This window comes from Triturus cristatus, chromosome 5_2 (assembly GCF_964204655.1).
Source record: "Triturus cristatus chromosome 5_2, aTriCri1.1, whole genome shotgun sequence".
Classification (NCBI taxonomy): domain Eukaryota; kingdom Metazoa; phylum Chordata; class Amphibia; order Caudata; family Salamandridae; genus Triturus; species Triturus cristatus.
This window is the reverse complement of record NC_140588.1, coordinates 9,817,727-9,837,857: the sequence shown is the minus strand read 5'-3', so window position 1 is coordinate 9,837,857 and position 20,131 is coordinate 9,817,727. Positions and strand designations below refer to the sequence as shown.

Below are 20,131 nucleotides of genomic sequence, written 5' to 3'. Positions count from 1 at the left end.
CCGCAGCAACAACCTGACCGAAACCCGGGATAGAGGCCGAAAGATGGGAATCAGAGCCTGAATATCCCAGACCCGCTGTTCGAGGATAGGCCCGGAACTGCGCAGAGTCCAGAACTGCTCCAATGAAGAGGAGCTTCTGGGAGGGACTCAGATGCGACTTCGGCACATTGATGGAGAACCTCAGCAAATGCAAGAGGTCAGCCGTAATCTGGAGGTGGCAGACGACTGCCTGGGGCGAGTCCGCCTTCAACAACCAGTCGTCGAGATAGGGGAAGACTGGAACCCCCTATCTGCACAGATGAGCTGCGACCACCGCCATCACTTTTGTGAACACCTGAGGGGCACTGGTGAGGCTGAAGGGGAGCACGGTAAACTGAAAATGCTCTTGGCCCACCGTGAACCGCAGGTAACGCCGGCAGGACGGGGATGTGGAAATAAGCGTCCTGCAAGTCCAACGCTACCATCCAGTCTCCAGGGTCTAGGGCAGCCAGCACCTGAGCTAAGGTGAGCATCTTGAACTTCTCCTTCCGGAGGAAGGTGTTGACGCTCCTGAGGTCCAAGATAGGGCGTAGGCCCCCTTTGCCCTTCTTGGGAACCAGAAAGTAGTGGGAATAACAACCACGACCTACTTCTGGACCAGGAACGCGCTCGATGGCCCCCTTGGCCAAGAGGGCCATAACTTCCTCCTGCAGAAGTTGCAAGTGATACCCCGAAATTCGGTGGCACTGTGATGGCATGGCTGGAGGGGCCACCTCGAACGGGAGGGAGTAGCCTCTACGGACGATGTGCAGCACCCACCTGTCCGATGTGATGGTACGCCAGTGGAGCAGGTGATGGCGAACTCCGCCTCCCACTGGTGTGGAATGGGCCTGAAAGCTCGGACTAGGAGGGCTTTGAGGTGGATGCTGCTGGGGTAGATGTGGACGGACCGGCACGTTGTCCCCCTGAACCGCCTCGGCGGAATCCACGTCCGCGACCGCGTGGAGGTTGGTTCTATGGCCTGTGGCTAGGCGGACGTGAGGAAGCACCCCTTCCTTGGCCACGAAAGGGGCGAAAAGCGGAAGTTTGCAGGCGCTGGGCCGAGAGGCCCAAGGACTTGACCGTAGCCCTGGAGTCCTTAAAGCGCTCCAGCGCACTATCCGCTTTGTCGCCAAAAAGGCGACTGCCATCGAAGGGCATGTCCATGAGGGTGCTCTGGACATCCCCGGAAAAACTCGTGAACCGCAGCCAGGCGTGGCGACGAAGCGCCACGGTGGTCAACAGTGCCCTGCCCAGCGAGTCTGCTGTGTCCAGTCCACATCGGATTGCATGCCGTGCCGCATCCCGCCCCTCTGCAAGAGCCTGGGCGAGCCGTGTCCGGGCCTCCTCCGGACACTGGGGCAGCACGTCCTCCACCGTACCCCACAGGGAGTGGGAGTAACGGTCCAAAAGGCACGCTGTGTTGATAGACCGCAGCCCTAAACTAAGGGAGGAGAACAGTTTCTTCCCAGCCTTTTGGATTCCCGATCCGGGGGAGCGGACGGGAAGGAGGTCTGGGAGGTAGAGGCCTGGATAACCAGGCTCTCGGGCGTGGGGTGCATTGACAGAAAACTGGGGTCGCCTGGTGCAGGATGGTGGCGCCGGGCCACGTTCTCGTCCACAGGAGGAACTGTGGAGGGCTTGGACCAGGTGCCCTTCAGAACGTCAACCAGTGCTTCATTAAACTGCAGCGGAGGAGCTTGCTGACGGTTGGAACACTTCAGTGAGGAGGTTAGTCCTCATGGCCACAGCAGGCAGCTCCAGCCCAAGGGCTTCGGTCGACTTGCACAGCACCACAGAAAACGTAGCACCTTCCTCCGAAGCCACGGTCAGAGGAGAGATGAAGCCAGTGTCAGGGGAGGTGTCAAGACCACTGGCATCCCCCAGTTCATCTGCCCAGTCCAGAGATAACTGGCCCTGCCGGGCCAGAGGGTCCTCAGACCCCTCCCAGTCATCACCGTCATCTGATTCCTGGTATACAGGAGGAATAATCGGAGCCGGGCGGAAGATGAAATTGCCTCCTATCGGCGCCGGGCCTGGACCGGGACTAAACCGGGGAACGGCTTCGTCCGAAGGCGGCGCTGGGGGCGGCACCGGAGGAGTCGGCGCCGGCGGAGGGGTCGTGAGGTCGATCCGCGCCGACTGGGATCCAGGCCTGGATCCATCGGGGACCTGCGGTGTCGGGACCGGAGTCGACGACGGGGCCGGAGCCGCCGGCTCGCTAGATCTCCCAGTCGAGCCTGCGGGGTCCGAAGGCGCGCCGGCAGGCGTCGACGGTGGAGCCAGATTCCTCATGGCCATGAGGAAGGCGCTGACCTCCGCTGGAGTCGCATCAGACCCAGGGACCGGAGGGTATGGGGTCGGACGGGACTCCTGCGGCTCCGATGGAGCCACGCGGGTGGTGCCACCCGAACCCTCAGCCGAGTCACGCGACTGGTGAGGGGAGCCCGAAGAGCGATGTCGCCTCTTCGACTTCTTGCTATTTTTCGACTTACCGGATCGCGAAGACTTGGATCCCGACGAGCGGTGATGGCTGCGGCTCCGCGACCGGTCCCTCGACCTCCTCCTCGACCGGGACCTTGAACGGCGCGGAGCCGACTGCCAGAACTCGAGCAGCTTGCGGGACCGCTCCCACCTAGCCTTCGAAGTCAAGGCCCGGCAGTCGAGGCACGACTCGGCGTCGGGGTCGGCCCCAAGGCAATAGAGGCACCGGCGGTGGTGGTCCGTGACCGACATCAGTTGGTGACAGGAGTCACAAGCTTTGAAGCCAGGCATCCCTACGAGGTCAACGAGGAATGGAACCAAAAGAGTTCAAAAAGTTTAGTCAAAAAGTGACTAAAAGGGTATGCTCTTCCCGGATCGGCGCAGAAAAAAGAAGAACTGACGTCAGCGCGCGAGGGCGGCGTCTAAGTACTCCGACGACGTCATCCCGGCGATCACGACGCCGACGACGGACGCGGAGCCGCAGACGCCGCCTAGCGACGCTCAAGGGTATTGCTGATGAAAAATCTTTCCGGATCCAGCCTGACACCTGGGGATATTCTAAGGTGAGGAATCTAACTAACGTGTTTCTTTCAGATGCACTTTTTTCTTTTCAATGGGAAATGCTTGCAAGAGTGATTATACGCTGTGATGTACTGTACTGAACTGAGAACATATCTGTTTTAAACCTGTACTGTAACGTGAAAGTCACACAAATTAAGGTTCTAATTCCATAACAGTCAGTCTTCACACGTGATATTCAGGACTGCAGATTAAACAATAGCAAGTATGGACTGGGAAAGCTGTTTTAGTGCACTGCATCTAGATATTGAATTAAAAGTGCTGTGGATATATAAATGAAAATTAAAAGCAGCCCTTTCGTTGGACCACAACTGGCACCAGTAAATATAACAATAAAGGGGCATATTCACAAGGATTTATTGCAGAGTTAACGGCACTTCATCGCAGCCAAAGTTGCGATAAACTTATCGCCCCAATCACAAGCTGGTGTTAACAGCCCACAGTACCAGTATACCCGCGATAGCAGCCACAAAAAACATTGCCACAGATGACCCCGCAACTATTGCTAATGAGATGCAGAGTAGGCATTACCGTGCCAAAAGCAGCGACAACACTACACCTCAAGATTCTCAACGACCAGCCAGATTGGGGATAAGAACACAAAACAGGCGATAAGGCGTGTTAGCACCCGGAAACTAACACCTGGTCAGACCTGGTGCAAAGTTGGACGACAGCCTGCACCACAAAAGGGAGCCCAGCCCACAGCCACATCGGAAGGGGATGTCGCCTCCAAATACCCAGCCAGTGTGCATGATTACTTCATCCTCCGACCGTCCATCAGCAACCAGCGTTCCCAGGATGACACCAAGGGAAATGCACAGCCCCTTGGCAAGTTCCAAATGAACACCCCACTCACCTCAACTCCACAACCATGCAACCCACAACTCTGGCAATGCACACGTCACAAAATCACAACCAACATGCAAAACATGCCCACCCACTAGACACGACAGAACAATTCACAATGGTAACCTGGGCAAGCCGTGAACATGAGCCATCAACGGCATGGCACCTCAGCCACACATTAGCCGAATGTGGGGAGAGGTGGCAACCAGGCATGTGTGAAGGATGCAGGAGAACCATGATTGGGAAAGTAAACAATGCCAAGAGTGGCGGAGATGTACTGTACAGACCGCAGTATGCCGAACACACCAATATCCATGGCGACATACACCTCTGGTGTATGGAGTGTAGTGGACAGTGGAAGCAACCATGTTCCCCCAGCCATTGGGGGAGTTAGCGGAAATGTTGCCTGTTCCGTCTCCCCCGTAAGCGTGAGCTGAGTGGGATGGCCCAGCGTATGCCAGGCCAGCGTAGGGGTGTGAATAAAAAGCACGTAGCCCTGGGCATGGCCCTCTTCCGGAAATCCCAACATCTCTGCCAGGGCGGCGCCTCTCACCATGACACGAGGCCGACACCGTCCTTGTGAGTGGAGTTGCCTGCGGTCCTGTACGCCTGCCGCACCCCGGCCCTCTGGACCCCGAACCCGTCAGGCCCGCCCCTACGCAGCCACGCCACACTGATCACCTTCCGACACCGGCGTGTGTAAAGGAGGGCCCACCACGTGCCTGCGCAAGCTCCAAGCCCGAGGCCCGCAACCTTGGCAGCCTCCTCAGACCATCACAGCCTCCATGACACAGGCCCGCTTTAGTCCTTTCTCGTTGACGTACTCTACTGCCGCCTCCGGCCTACACCATGGTCAAGTTGGTCACACATTTGTAACTGAGTCTTGGTAACACGATGGCAGACTACATATGTTCATTGCAGATTTTATATCGGTGTACTCCCTTCGATGTGGTGCCACCAACTCTGTGCATGACATTCTTACGACACATTTCGGTTGTCGCCTGCTGACTAATAGGACACTCATTCAAGTTGCTGGTGATCATAAGGAGGTGTAGCAGTACTGGAGAACTGATGTGCTTCTGCCCGTGAATTTGTCCACTGCTCGCCGGACCCGCTCCGCGGGTCCCGCTTCGTTGTTTGGGCTTGCCGACTGTGTTTGTACCAGGACTGGCGCAGAGGCGCTGTGTTTGGGAAAGGTGAGGGTTCAACTGGCTACAGGGCTGCGAGCGTATTTACAGGGACTTCATCTCCCAGGAGTCCCTGCATGACCAATTAACACCACCTGGTCCGCTCTCCCTGCATGCCTGCCCCGCCCCCTAACCACTCTCCCTCCCTTCATAGCAAGCTGACCATACCGCTGCGCGGGAGCACCGCGGGAGCATCCCGGGAGAAGCCCGGGACAAGGGCGGGACCGTCCGAGGTCGTTTGAGGCCGGGCTGGGCTATTCCCCTTAAATCTGATTGTTAAGTTGTTCATTGTTTGCGATTCATTGTATTTTAGTACTGCCACCAACCAGTTATGGCATTACGCTCTGGGAAGGGAAGAACTGCTCAATTGCCAACCACGGGTGGGGTGGTCAGTGGAACAATGGACCAATTTATAAAATGAGCAACAGTGATTTTAGAGAAAGAGATTGCTCTTACTGAGAAACGTCTGTCCCTAGATCTCAATACAGGGAAACGCTCATCCTTAGGCCACATTGGGACTGTGATCTCCCCTGACCCCTCAAGATTACCTAAACCTATTATTACCCAGGAATCTCGATCCTGCTCGAGCCCAACGATTCTGGTTGCGGACAATTCCGCGGATTGCTGTACCCCCAATCATTCTCCACCCAGTATGATTTCTAGTAGCCTATTCAGTAGAGTTTCTAGCCCTTCTCCGTCACATAGACCCACTACAGAAACCCAAAAAATAGGCTCACTGGTAAATACCAAACCAAGCAAAAGGAAAAGAGGGGTTGGTCCTCAGAAGGGTGGAACTGCTAAAATGCCCAAAATCCCTAACAAAACTGGGAAAACTTTGATCCCTAATGATACTACCCAGCCAACAAACCCAACTTTGGTCAAAAGAGGTCCAGCCCAACAGACCCCCACGAGTAGTGCTGCTGATGGTCTTTTGGGTAAACTGGAAACCCTAATCAAATCCTTGATCGTACCCCTAGTGGAGAGAACAAGGTTGATTAATTTGAAATTAGACAAGTTGGAGAACCTTGTTTTATTAAACACAGACGTACTGAACAAATTAGTTACAAGAATGGAAAACCCTAACGTACTGATTGTTGAATCCCAAAAAACAGGGTTAGATAATGGAACAAGTGCTTTAACATCAGTTGTAAATGACATTCCTAATTCCCAAGAAGTACAACATAGTACGGATATTCCCCAGGTAGGCAAAACCATTATAGTTACCACACAGGCTAGGCATATTGGGGCGGGGGCGGTGTCTAAAACAAAGGTTGCTCTGCAAGATCCAGTTCCAGTTAGTGAGCTAACTGGGTATTCTCGGTTGGAGAAGGAGAAAAACAAGCAGCGTTTGCCTTGTGTTAATCTTCCCCCAGAATCCACACCTTACACTATCATTCTGGTGGGAGTCCCTTCATTGGGGGAGGATAAACAAGAATCAGATAGAGAGCTAAAAAATAAAGTCATATTTTGGCTTAATAAGAAAATAACTCTCCCTCCCTTCTCTAACACTGAGATACTCTGTGTTAGAAGGGTGAATTGGGTGGGACAATGTCCAAAGGACTTAGAGGGTGACTGTATCATTGTGAATTTTAGGGACCCTTGGGTGGTTGATTTTATCCGCAGAAAGCCAAGATTTGGGAGGGAGGGAGATATACAATCCTTAGGTCTTGATTATTTCTACCCTCGCTCAACTAGTGGCTCTTCCCACTTACCTTTCAATCCATATAGGAGAAGACACCCGGGGGGAAATCCTGTAGTCCAGATAGAGCGACACCTTCCCTTGCCTAACCGGTTCGAGCCCCTTATAGGTCTAGAGGGGGTAGATTGACTTACATACAGGCACGGTAAAAATAGTTGGGCGATGAATCCTGAAGCGGTCTCCTTAGGGACTGGTACCATAGGGGGGGGGGGGGGGGGGGGGGGGGGGGAAGTAGCTGTCCCTGATGGATTAATTTTAGGTAGCCCATTGGAGTTGGTGCCGGCGATATCGGAGGGTGTGCAAGGAATGGGGCAGTCTGCATTTACAACCAGGATATTTACAGACAGGGATTCGTTGTTGGAGAGTGGAGGGTTATCGAGTATTAGTCTCCAGGCTATCGAATATTCTCAATCCCCTAGTATGAATACCCCGCTTAAAATAGCTTCCTGGAATATTGCGGTGCTGAAAAGCAAGGTAGGCCTAGGAGAGTGGGCTGACTTTGTGGACAACCAGGACATTTTAATATTTCAGGAAACCTGGGCCCTTGATCCTATTTATAGACATGGGTATATTAATTTCTACAAACCCGCCCAGAGGGGTAGAATGGGCAGAGCTTCTGGGGGATTAACTATTTGGGTGAGCCAGTCACACAGGTATAGGATCAATGAAGTGTTAGTGGATACTCCTGATATTCTTGGGATTATGCTGACGAGTCCCAACCTCCAGGAGATTTTTATTGTCAACATATATGCTTGCGGACTCCCTGGGGGACGTAGTCCGTTGGTTATTAGAGAATTAGATCTCCTCCTTAATAATATCGGTAGGGATAAGTTTGTGGTAGTGGCGGGGGATTTTAATTGTACCTTCGAACCACTCCAATATGAGGGAGTGGACATATTTGCTGAAGAAGATGTGCAATGGAATATCCCTCCCCTCGAACTAAAACCGATTAAGCGAGGGACAGAGGCTGCACTACAATGGATGGGTTTGTGTCTTGAGTGGGGGTTGAGAGCGGTTAATGGCCGATCACATTCTGATAAAGAAGGCCGGGCCACATTTGACAACGGCACCAGTACTAGTCGAATTGACTATATCCTAATCGGGGTTGAGTACTGGGTGCTATTGGAGGATATGTTAATAATGGCTCGACCTGAGAGCGACCATAACCCGTTAGTGCTTGGTCTAAATCTAAAGGACTGCCTAAGGAGATTAATTCCGACTGAGTGTACAACTGCAGAGGCAATTCTAACAAACGACAGTAGAAGGCTTAGGTGGAGCAGGATAGTGGAGGATCCTATGATATTAGACAGAACTTCATTAGAGGTCTCTTCCACTTTATCTGCTTTGCAAGCTCTGGTTGACCCGTTGAACCTATTATCGTACATAATTGGTCAGCATGACAAGCTCTTTGGTGTCTTAAAATGTCTTTTCACTACAAGTTATAAACCCATGAACTTAAAGGTCCCAAAAACAGGGAAAAAAATTGTATAATAATTCCTGTAGACAGGCACATACTCACCTGATTAAATCCTTAAAATCTAGAGATGTACCAGAAATTAGGATGGCAAGGCTTGCGTATAAAAAGGTACAAAGAGAGTCAAGGAGAGAATGGGATGATTTGCAGTGGCTGGACTTGTATGAAGCCAGTAAATCAAAGGACCAGACTAAGTTTTGGCAGATAGTCAAATGGGGTAGTAACCAGGACTGTCAGATCCCGACGAATTTTGGCTCGCCAGAAGTGTGGGTAGAATATTTTGAGCACCAGTTTAGGGGTAGTGAACCAGAAACTGTGAGTGGATTACCTGCTCTTTTTTTAAGTGAATCACTGTTCTGTCCACCTATAGTTTTTGAGAATACTGATGCAGAGTTTGCACTGGGTTTGATTAAAGCAGGTAAAGCCCCTGGCATTGATTGTATCCCGGCCGACTTATTCAAATTTGATTTATTGAATTGGGTCCCTTATATCACTTTTATAGCTAATGCCATTGCAAGTGGTGCCCAAATTCCGGATTCATGGCGTGGGGCGGAAATTTTACCTATATTTAAGAAGGGGGAACGCTCGGCCTCGGAAAACCGAAAATCGCCCTATAAGTCTAATAGATTCAATTCAGAAAGTTGTTGCTAGGATGGTGTTGGTTAAAATCCTTGAATGGATGGAGATTGAGAATATATTATCTCCTATGCAAGCAGGATTTAGACCCAGTGTCAGTACAATTGACCAGGTGTTTAGATTCCTTCTTATATATTGGAAGGTGGTGACCTTGGGCGGTGGAACTATTTACGCAGCGTTTGTAGACTTAAAGTCTGCATTCGACCTCGTACCAAGAGAAAAGCTATGGGCTGCCCTAAGGAACATGGGAATGCCGTCAGCACTCCTGGATATAATAATAAGATTACATGAGGCTAACTTTGCCCAGGTGAGATGGGGCAGGCAAGGACAGATAACAGAGAGGTTTCCAGTCACCCGTGTCCTTGCACCGACTCTGTTTTTGTTATTTATCAACAGGGTCGTACAGTACTTTGTAGACACTCCCACTGATGCCCCTATGGTGTTTACTAGAAATAAGCCACCGAAGGGTCACGTTAGGATGAATGGTGTCCAACTAGAACAGGTGGAAGTTATGACATATTTAGGGATTGTACTTGAAAATAAGTTAAGATGGAAACCACAGGTTGATGTCCTGTCATTGAAATTTGCCCAACTATCTGGTACCTTAATCAAGGAACAAAGAACCTCTACAACCAAAAGGATTGGCCCTGCATTAAGAATTTATAATGCTAAAATAAGTTCAGCAATCCTGTATGGTGCAGATTTATGGGGCTCTTCAGACTTGTCCTCCTTGGTTAAAGTCCAAAATAAATTTCTACGTAATCTAATAGGCCTGCCCCAATCTAGTCCCTTGAAGCCCTTGTTACTAGACCTGGGTTGTTACCCTATTGACGAAGTGGCACGGTATAGATCCGTTGCTCTGTGGAGAAGGATCTGGTCAACACCTGAACTTGCTACTTTTGCAAAGGAGATATTAGATGTTAGATCCATTTTGGGATCTGCTAACATCCCTTGGTTTAGAAATGTGAGATCGATACTGGTAAACATGGGCCATGATCAGTTATGGTCGGATCCCGGTAATAGCATTTTTCCTTCAAAAAAGGATTTTAAAGAACAGTACTGGGCGACTATACGTTATCAACATATTGTCCAGACAGATGCCACTTCTCTTTCTGGTAGATTCCTGGAACACAAGATCACTCCCTCTTTAGAGGAGTATTGGGATGTAATTGTAAAGAGCTGTGATAGAAAACTATACCATCAGTTTAGGGTGGGGTCACTTCCAGTGAAATCCTTTACATCTACATGGCGTGGCCAGACGAATGAGTACTGCCCTTGGTGCAGGGATAAAAAGAGTCCATAGGCCATGTATTTTTTGTTTGCCCATCCTATTCAGCCCCCCGAGGAAAATGGCTCAAACCCATCTGTAAAAACATGAAAACTCGGGTGAGCCAGGAGGCATTATGGCTCTTAAGGACTAATACATCGATTCCAGTGGCCATAGCCGTTGCAAAATTTCTGGGTTGGACATGGATTATTAGAGCCAGTCAACATTGTAATAGTGGCTAAATAGCCCCTTATAACAAGTACATATTTTTAACACGTCTTTAACCGACATTTTTAAATACCTTTTAATCCTATTTTATTGTGTATAATATGTTTAACTCCGCTTATTAGTGATGATTTGTGCTAATTGACTCTTGCATGTATTTTATCTTATTTTCCTGATCTTTTAATATTTTGTGTAATTTTGACATCTGGAGTTTTTAGTCATGAGTGGAATGTTTTATCGCATGTCTTTTATGATGAAATAATATCGAAATAAAGACGTATGAACTGAACTGAACTGACTACTGCCTTCGGCCGACAATACGGACAAGTAGGTCACACATTTGGAATTGAGTCTTGATCATACATTGTCCCTGTACGCACAAGAATGAAGATTCTACTTCACTGTACTCCCTTCGGTCAGGTGGCAGCAACCATGTCCATAGCATCCCAATGACACGTGGCTGTGGGTCCTTGCTGACCGCTGCCCCCGGCCTACACTGCGGTCGAAAAGGTCCCACACACTTTTGAATTCAGCCTTGATTTATTTATGGCTGACTTGATGTCATTGTACAGGCCTCATCGCAGACTGCTTCCCCTTTCAACCCTGGTGACACTAGGTCTATTCCCCGAGACCCATGGACACTTTCTGGTTGGACTTTGGTGGCGACTGAGTCCATGGACTTGGGGTTGTCGATGTCATCATGGCCGAGCTACTGACTTTGTGGCGAAAATTAGGCCGTGGCATTCCACCCCTTCATTTGCAGCTTCCGGACAGCTTCCACCCTCTGCATCATGCCCTGGAGGACACCTTCCACTATCCCCTGCTACCCTCCACAACATACACCTCGGACATTGATGAGGACCCGCTCAGGTCGCATGGCCCATCTGACTGCACCGCAAATCACCGTCCCGTGGCTGGGTGCCTATGCTGGCCGCAGTGCATCCGGGGCCACTAACTCTGTGCTGGTCAGGTCTGGGACCCCTTCTTCTGAGATATTGGATGGGCTCAGAGGCAATGGGGCTTAGGGTCATCAACGCCATGTGTCTGTGGCCCTCTGCTGTTCGCTGCCTCTGGCCTCAACTGCGGTCCACCAGGGCTCACACATCAAATCGAGTCCGACCGGCTCGGACGTCGCATCACAGCAGGAGGCACACGCCACCACCGCCAGGACCACCTCCAACTGCCATCTGCCAGAGTCGAAACGGTGGTCCTGACAGACTTATGGAGTTGCTCACACCTGTCGTGGATGCCATCATCAGACTGATACCCTGCTCGGCACTCCAGGTGCCACTGACTCAGTGCACCGCGAGCCATCGTCCGTTACTGATTGAGTTTTGTGCTGTGGAGAGGTTGCGCAGCAATGTCACCTCAAGCAGTGTGGGAAACCTGGACGTTGATGGGGAAGATGATGCAGGTCTAACACACCCCACTGCATCTGCATCAGGAATATCTCGAAGGGACACAATCCGAGACTTTTTCTTCACATGGGCGCGCTCAGCTGTAGTGCTCCAACCTCAGTGCACTGCAACTCACGGACACTTCTGTTTGCATGTTGGGTGCCCTCTGGACTTTCTCCGGCTCCCTCCATGTTGCTTAGCAGTTGACTCTGTTATGCAGGTGTTTTCAGTTTCCGTTGCACTGGTGTCCACTGTCCAAGTGGTTGCCAGCACCAAGCACTCCGTGCGGGCTGACTTACACTCACCCCACACACATCCAGCACAGGCGTCACCCCTGCCAATAAAGGGGCCGGCCGCACGTGCCCGTAGTCAGTTCAACATAATATCTGCGTGTGTCCCTGTGGTCTTGTTGTATGCATGAGGGCCCAGGGCCCTACAACATTACATTGTGCTGTGTACAGCGGATGCAGACATGTCACCGCAGGCAGTGGGTTGGAGCTTGGACATGTAGCTTTGTCGTCACCCACTCAATTCGTAAGGGGAGTGGCCTGGGCCATCGTACGCAGAGCCAACGTGGGTGTGTGACTGCTATTTGCGTGCCACTGGGCGTGGTTCTGTACTGTGAATGTGCATCTGCATGTGTCTCTATGGCAGTGTGGGTCTCCTTTGTGGGGTGTAGGTGGTCCCTGAAGGGTAATAGACACCAACATATGTAATCTAGTTCGCCTTCCATGGGATCGGACCCCACCCACACCTGTTCGGCCACCTCCTTTTGGCGTGCCATCACATGGCATTGGGGTGCCATGTGTGGGTGGGTGAAGTGTCATGAGCCAGCTGTGTTTGCGGGTGCTTCCTGCTGAGTGGTCTGTTGCAGGCTCTGTGTTCTCCTCTAAGTAGCTTGGCTGCCCGGGTTCTGGTGGTGGGTTGCGTGAGATGTCCATGGGCTGTTGTAGGGCAGTGTCAAAGGTGTGGTGGTCCTCTCCGGCATCAAAGATGTGTTGTATTCTGTGCTCTGCTGGAGGTGTGGTGTGCACCTCTGCAAAGTGGAGGGGAGATGCATGTTGACATTTTGTTGACATGTATGTTGGCACATTGTTCTTGGTTACATGCAGACTGTATGACAATGTACATTGAGACTGTTTGGGAGGTGCTGAATACTGCTGTGGGACAGTGTACATTTGGACTACATGACGGATGTGAGTTTGTACGCATACATTTCAATTTCACAGTTCCCTGCTCTTTCAGATGTAGTAGGCATGTTTTTGTGCATGTGCGGAGCCAGTTGTGTCCTCTGTTCTGCAGTGTCAGCTTTGCGCATTGTACCGCATTGTCGTCAATGTGGGTGTGCTATTCTTGCTATGTGTGTGTGTGCTGCAGTGTGCCAAGGGGATCAAGGACATGATCCTGGGTAATTGTGGGTGTGCAGTACCTCGTTGTGCAGGTGTGCTATTGTGCCCATCTCCCCCAGTCCCTCCAGTCCCTGGTCGTTACTCACCCTGTTGATGTTGTGTCAAGTCCTCTCGAGCTGTGTCCGTACTCCCTACTCCTTGCACCGTTTCCACACTGATGACTGTGGCCTCGGTTTCCTCCAGCTCCTCCTGTGGCGCAGGACTGCCACCTCCTGTCGCCGTTGCAGCCTTCCTGTTGGCAGCATGTTTGTGCCTGGTTTAGGTTGTCACATGATGCCAGCGCCTCTTGGCCTCCTCGATTGGCCTCCTCGGCACTCCGACTGCATTCCAGGTGGTCTGCTTGTGGGTCAGTTGATGGTAGTGTTCTGTTACCTCCGTGACGCTGATCTGGTTTTGCTGCGGACTGCACCCAGTCTTCCTCTCCCTCTTCTCCTCGGCCGTCCCCGTTGTTCCTTGCTGGTGGTCTGTGGGGGTTGTTGGGTTCGCGTTGGCCTCTGCGCTCAGTCAGGGTGCATCCATGTTGCTAAGTGCTTTGGCTTGTTTCAGGTGTGTTGTTTCTGCGGTTTTAATGGTGCATTTTCCCGCCAGTCGCGTGGAATTTGCAGGCCTGTGACTGGTTTTCGCTACTTTTTGTACCGCGATTAGCCTCATCGCATGATTTTTGTTCGCGTTTCGCATTTTTGAGGCGTGACGTTGATTTTTTGCGCGGCCATTTGACGCGTTATCTGGTGACTGTCGGATGCTGCCGCCGCGTTGTGAATACTTGGCTGGCACGGCGAAAATTTTCCTGATAGGCTGCAATGTTGAGAGTTGCGTTAAGCTACTCTTGCGGTAGTTATCACACGTTCTTGTGAATATACCCCAAAGTCCACCGAGGTCTAAGATATCACCTCTTCCAGGAGATAGTAAAAGTAAGAACATTTGGAGCTCAGCAAATGAGAGCAAAGGAAGTTAGAGTCTGCTAGCAGCAAACCAGTAAAGAGAGGCATTCACCAGACACTGGGATTTGGGAAGTGGCGTTGGTTAAACATGTAAAGAAGTCACAGTGAACCACATGCACTGCGTGAGTATGTAGAATACCTCTATGTGGTCAAATGTGAGCTTTATGTCTACTCTACAGTCTTGAGTGGTGCAAATAAAATGGGCTCTGACACAGTGATAGTATGTTAGAAATTTGTAGGAACTGTGTCACCAAGTTCAACTCTATCTAACAGTGGCAGCGATTCTCAGTTAATGATAGCTACGTGCATGTAGACAGTGAAAATGCCAATGTTTTGGCTAAGACACAAAAGCATATCAATGCTTGCTATCAATGCTTACTGAAATGGCTTTATTCAACTTTGCGAGTCTGTATTGTGTAAGGGCCAAGACTGGTTTCAGGCCTGATGAGTGCAGGCAGAAGGCTGGCATCTCTGCGTGGCACAGGAAAAGCGTGCTAAGTCTTAGAATGGATGTGGGGGCGCTAGTTATAAGCATTCTGCAGGATCTAAATATGTACATACCAACTGGAAGTCTTCCAGATAGTGTTGCTGGTTAAAGCTATAGAAAAACCAGGATGTCGGCCATGCCCTTATATATGTAAAGGCACATATATTTGTTTTATGCATAAACCTAAATGCACTTCGAGTAACAAACCCAAATGTGTGATAAGAAAAAATTGCAAATCAAACAGGAGAAATGTCTAAAGGAAACTCTTTCAGTCTGGTGTATCACAAAAAGATAATGTTGACGGGGGTACCCAAAGACAGGTTATACTCATATCAATTAGATTTATTTGCAGGCCCCAAACATCGAAAATGGAAAAACAAATACAAAAAACCTAATGAACTAAAGGAATCAGGCCTTGACACAAAATAACTGAAGCTTGGTATGGATATACATAATACCATATTCTAAGGCAAGGCCAGTAAATGTTGAAGAATAAATAATAAGATAATTGTGGCATACACAATCAATTTCCAAGCATGCCATCAATTCACAGTGATTGTGCATTCAATGTATTGCGTAAAACCAGTTTCCTGCAATCGTCTAAAGGGGGGACAATATGAGAATATGCTATCTAAGAGAGCCCCACACAATAGAAAAAAACTGTCCAACAATATAGAAAACTTGCTTACGGTTAAAAGTAAACCATTTACATAACTCAGGCTTTCATTTTTTAGATACAATGCGATAAAAAACACAAGATAAAGCAGCAACTCTTTACTTGAGCAACTACGACATAAACAGTCATTTGAAAATATAGAGGTTTCCTCCTATGAAGCTCAACAAGAAGCGTGACCATTAGAAATAAACATGTAGTTTCTCCTCTTGGGATTGGGGTTTGGTGCGGCTGGAAGAATGCTATCAGATAGAAAAATAAAGCATGGGCAACAAAAAGCAAGTGACTATGGGCCTGATTACGGTCTTGGCGGATGGGATCCTCCATCACAAACGTTAAGGATATCCCGTCGACTGTATTGCAAGTTTCATAAGATATAATTTATTTTGTAATATGGTGGACTGGATATCCATCACGTTTGTGAGTGACTTCCCATCTGCCAGGATCATAATCAGGCCCTATGTTTTACAAAAATCACAGGTGCGAGTCACCGTTGAACAAACATGCAGAGATAGAAGCACAGCTTTAATTGCAACTTAGTTACGATTACCTGTTGCTTCTGGTGCGTCCCTTAAAAAATCGACAAAAAATGCATCAACTCCAACATCCACCAGAACCTTTTTTGCTTCACCGAAATCCTCCACTGCCAGTTTTACCAATGACTTATCAAACCAATCGACGTCTTCAGAGGTAGTGAAACGATCAGCAATGACACGCTTGCATTCATGTTTCCACAACTTCAACAGCATCTGTTTCAAAACAATGTAAAGAATAAGATATGAAACTCGATCACTCAGCATCACCTTTCATTTTGCAAAGAACAAATAGAATGTTTGTCCTTCCTATAACTGGCTTTCCACCTTAAGATATACTGTTACTAATGAGCTACTGTAAAAAATGAAGTGGGGGCGCACAATAGCCATGTCCCTTAGTCAATTCATGTTTTTTTTTTTTGCAGTTTTTTATAGCGCAAACTCGACTTGAAGGTATTGGAGCGCTTTACATGAGCACCCGTTACGTTACACTAGTACACATTCATTTTTGCACGGCACACGGAGATTACGTGATTTGTGATTTGTCACAGGATGTTAAGTAGGCGCCAAGACTCAAACCTGGTTCCCCAGCTCCAAAGTCAGCAGCTCTAGCTGTAAAGCCACACCCAGCGTAACAATTTCTTTCACTCAGTGGTATATTTAGCTGTGAATATATTACATGTCTGTGAAAGTTAGCTACAACGTGTAAATTTGGGGGTTCCTATGAGGAGCGGATCAGAGACCAGTTTGTATTAAGATCCATGGAGAATAAAATCAGAGAGGAACTCTGATTTAAAGATGAGCCACCATTGAAAGAGGTTATTCTGTTGCAAAAAAGGTTGAGCACATGTTAAAGTGTGTATCGGAATAGACGCATGAAAAGAGTAAACCAAGTTCTAGTGCTGAGAAAGCCGAGGAGACAGTTTGCATGATATAAAGATGCAACTAATGAATTAACCAAGGAAGATCGTAATATGGTTAGTTGGGACAACAGAGTGTCAGGAGAGTGTTTTCACTGTGGAAGAAGTGGACAAAGAGAAAATTCCAAATCATGTCCAGGGATTGGCGAGTATGGTTTTGGTAGAAGCAGAGGTTAAGAACAAACTTTCTGTGAAAACAAGGTCAGTTTGCAAGGAGTGGGAGATGTGAATGGAGGGGACATGCAGAATAATGGTAAAGGTACTAGGTTTTCCTGCATTGCATATCCGGACCATTTTATTTAGAGCTGTTAATTATCATTAATTGTCATTCATGTATAGTGTCTTCATCATTTGTTCTTGCCATGATCTAGGTTCTCAGTTTAGAAGTTTATGTTGTGAGTTGTAGATCAACTCAATACTGGATCTGTACAGAGAAGGAAGAGAGGATGTGCTGTGCCTCAGGGCTGAAACAAAGAAAAATCAAATTAAAATGTGTGTTTGTTGAAAACTGACATGAGGTTGCCTACATGGATATCTTGCTGAGCAATCTCATCCCAATATGAAGAAAATACTTTACTTCCCTGCCTCATTTCATAATTTTTTTATGTAGATTTTTCACTTCACTTGCCCCAAGTGGCCAGCTTGTAACTATGTGTCAACCTGGTTTATATATTTGTTTTGTGCAGAAGAATAGTCTATGGCTTATACTTTAAAGTCTGTGAATCCTGTTCCCTGAAGCTAACTGGGAAATGCTGCATCAACCTCTATAACTTTCATGACCTCGTACCTACCATGTGGTGTTTCTACCAGGGTAGGACTACTGACTTACGGTTTGTCTCATGCTCCTCTATGCTATAACACCCATTTTGCAAGTGCTGCATAAGACTAGGCAATTAAATGTCCCAGAGCCAGGCTGCTCAATGTCTGACCCCCACTACCAATGTCCACGGATGGGATACTGTCACACATAAAGATGCTTCTAGTAAAGGTTAGACATGGAATATTAAATCATTACTTATTCCAGGGGTGTCCACCTCAGATCAAGAAGGGGGCAATGCATGCTAGTTTTTCAGAGAACCCCATAAGATACATGTGCAAAATTTTAATCTGAATGTAAAGTATTCATTTTATTAGTGGCCATCATGAAATTCTGGCATGGTTTCAGACCTCAAGGACTTGCGTTGGACACCTCTGACCTAAATAAATGTTTAACATCTTAGAATCTGAGTAAACTGGCAAATGCAACAAGTTCCACTTTAATGCAAGTTTGATCGAATTTCTTGAGACCACTGTTTGAGGAAACAGGCTTTTTGCAAATTCACCCCCCTTTCTGCCCCCATTTTGACTACTAGACACAGGTGTAGTGGCTTTGAAATGCCCCTGAGCCCTGCTAATCAGGACTCAGTGCATATACTCGGACCCTTAAGAAGGTACATGGTTAGTTGCTTATTCCCTATTGGCGCTACTTAAAAAACTTGTAAGTCCCACCTAGTATATGGTACAAGGGGTACCTATGACCCATAAGATAAAGTATATCTTATGGACTGCAGCACTAGTTGAACCACCACAGGTGAGATAAAGCATAAGCATGACTCCCAGCCTGCCACTGCTTTCTGGCAGAGCAGTTTTACACTGGTAAGTCGACTTTGCCATTGCAAGCCATGGCAAAGCCCAAGGTTACCTTTTCTTTTTTTTAAATAACTTTTTATTAACATTAAAATCCGCAGCAATTACAGCAATCTGACCATTAGGCAGTACGTAATTATACAGGGTACATATAAGGGCACCATAAGCGATCATCATCACAACAAGGGTAATTTCGCTCAGAGACTAACCCAACATAAAGCATCGAACAGGCCACCCACCGACCAGCCCGAGACCCAAGGGCTCCAACCCACACAGTATACGATTAGGTGTTTCCCAGAGCTCCGGACATTCCCCCTGCGCCCAAGTTGTCCATTAAGGCCTGTCTCTCTCGCCGGAGTTCTACTGTGGGAGATATACAAATGTCCCCTCGATATTTGTTCCCCCGTCCCAATTTGTGGTCCCATTTTTTGGGGCACCCTCGACCTTTATAGACCGTTTTCTCCGCCAAGGTTACCTTTTCAATATTTGTATGTCACCCTAAAGCAAACCCACTGAGCCCTGTAGGCAGGGTGAATTATATTAAAAGGCTGAACCTGTAGTGTCATGTTTTTAATGTCCTAACAGTGCTGGGATGTCTATGGGACGCCATGTGCTTTTTAAATTTGAATCGTATGGTACAGTAACATCAAATACCACAAATGTCATTTTTAGCTCCATTGGCAAGTGGTGATGTTATAGGTTGACGCCTCAGCCTTGCTAACTTTTGAATAGGACTACTAAAGATTGGTACTTCAAGGTAACAATTAAATCGGTGCATTAAATCAGATCAAATGCTTAAACTAAATTGAATGTCACTAGTGGAAAAAGTGCAACTTTATTAAGTTGCCACTTTGTTGTCCAAGGTTTCCAGTGCCCGTTTATGATTGCACTCTAAGGACTGTCCACAAGACGGCCATCTGGTCTCCTGGCGAAATGTGTAAATGACTTCAAGGAAAGCCTACAGAGGATCTGCCGGGGAAGGAGCTGTTATCTCTACCTGGCAGGGAAACTCACACAGGGTGGTCGCCCAAAAGGCGAGCTTCAAAAAGGAAGCCACTTTTGAAGGGCAATGGGCAAGCACTCATAAGAGGGGCTGCTCCTTTGTTTAGGTAGACAGGAAGATGTCAGGGTCAGCAATGGGAAAGCACTGATCAGACAATTTTTACTGTGGGCGTGTAGCCCAGGGGTAGCCACACCTCTAGGGTGGCTAGCAAGCTCCACACTCCAATAGCGGGGTTCAGCCATCTTAGGAGTTGGCAGAATACAATACTCTGGGATAGCCACACTTCACAGTAAAATGTCATCAGGCAGGAGAATCCAAGTATCCCATTGGCTAGTCACTGTGGCCTCCCCTAAGGGCACTTTCTGGGCATAAAGGGGCACCCCTGCCACCAGACCTTAGATCTCGCCTGGACTGAAGTAGATGACCGAAGCAGGAGTGCCCTGTTGACCTTGAACCTGCAAAGAAGAGGTTGCACCGAAGTTGGACTCCACCTGCTGTTGCTTGGGTTAACGAAGAGAAGACTGTGCAGAAGGTGCCCCTGAGCCCAGTCAGAAGCAGAGACTCTAAGAGTTTGTTGGCTGGCTTCCTGTGCCAGCACCAAGCCCACAATAGCTGGAGAAGCCTGCCTGGGCATGTTAGTAGTCCAGATCACTAGACTGTTGCTCAATGGCGCAGGGCTGCTTAGGAGACCGAGTCCCAACACTGAAACGTTTAACCTAAGTCTACA

At 48.5% G+C, this 20,131-nt stretch overlaps 1 protein-coding gene across 1 annotated transcript in view; it reads right to left on the bottom strand.

Moving 5' to 3' along the window:
* DNAH5 (dynein axonemal heavy chain 5) overlaps positions 1 to 20,131 on the bottom strand; it is a 5,853,083-nt gene that overhangs the window by 2,184,232 nt on the left and 3,648,720 nt on the right. Inside the window, exon 51 of the mRNA XM_085606747.1 lies at positions 15,873 to 16,071. Within this exon, the coding sequence (XP_085462873.1) occupies positions 15,873 to 16,071 (199 nt within the window). The remainder of the gene's footprint in view (positions 1 to 15,872; positions 16,072 to 20,131) is intronic.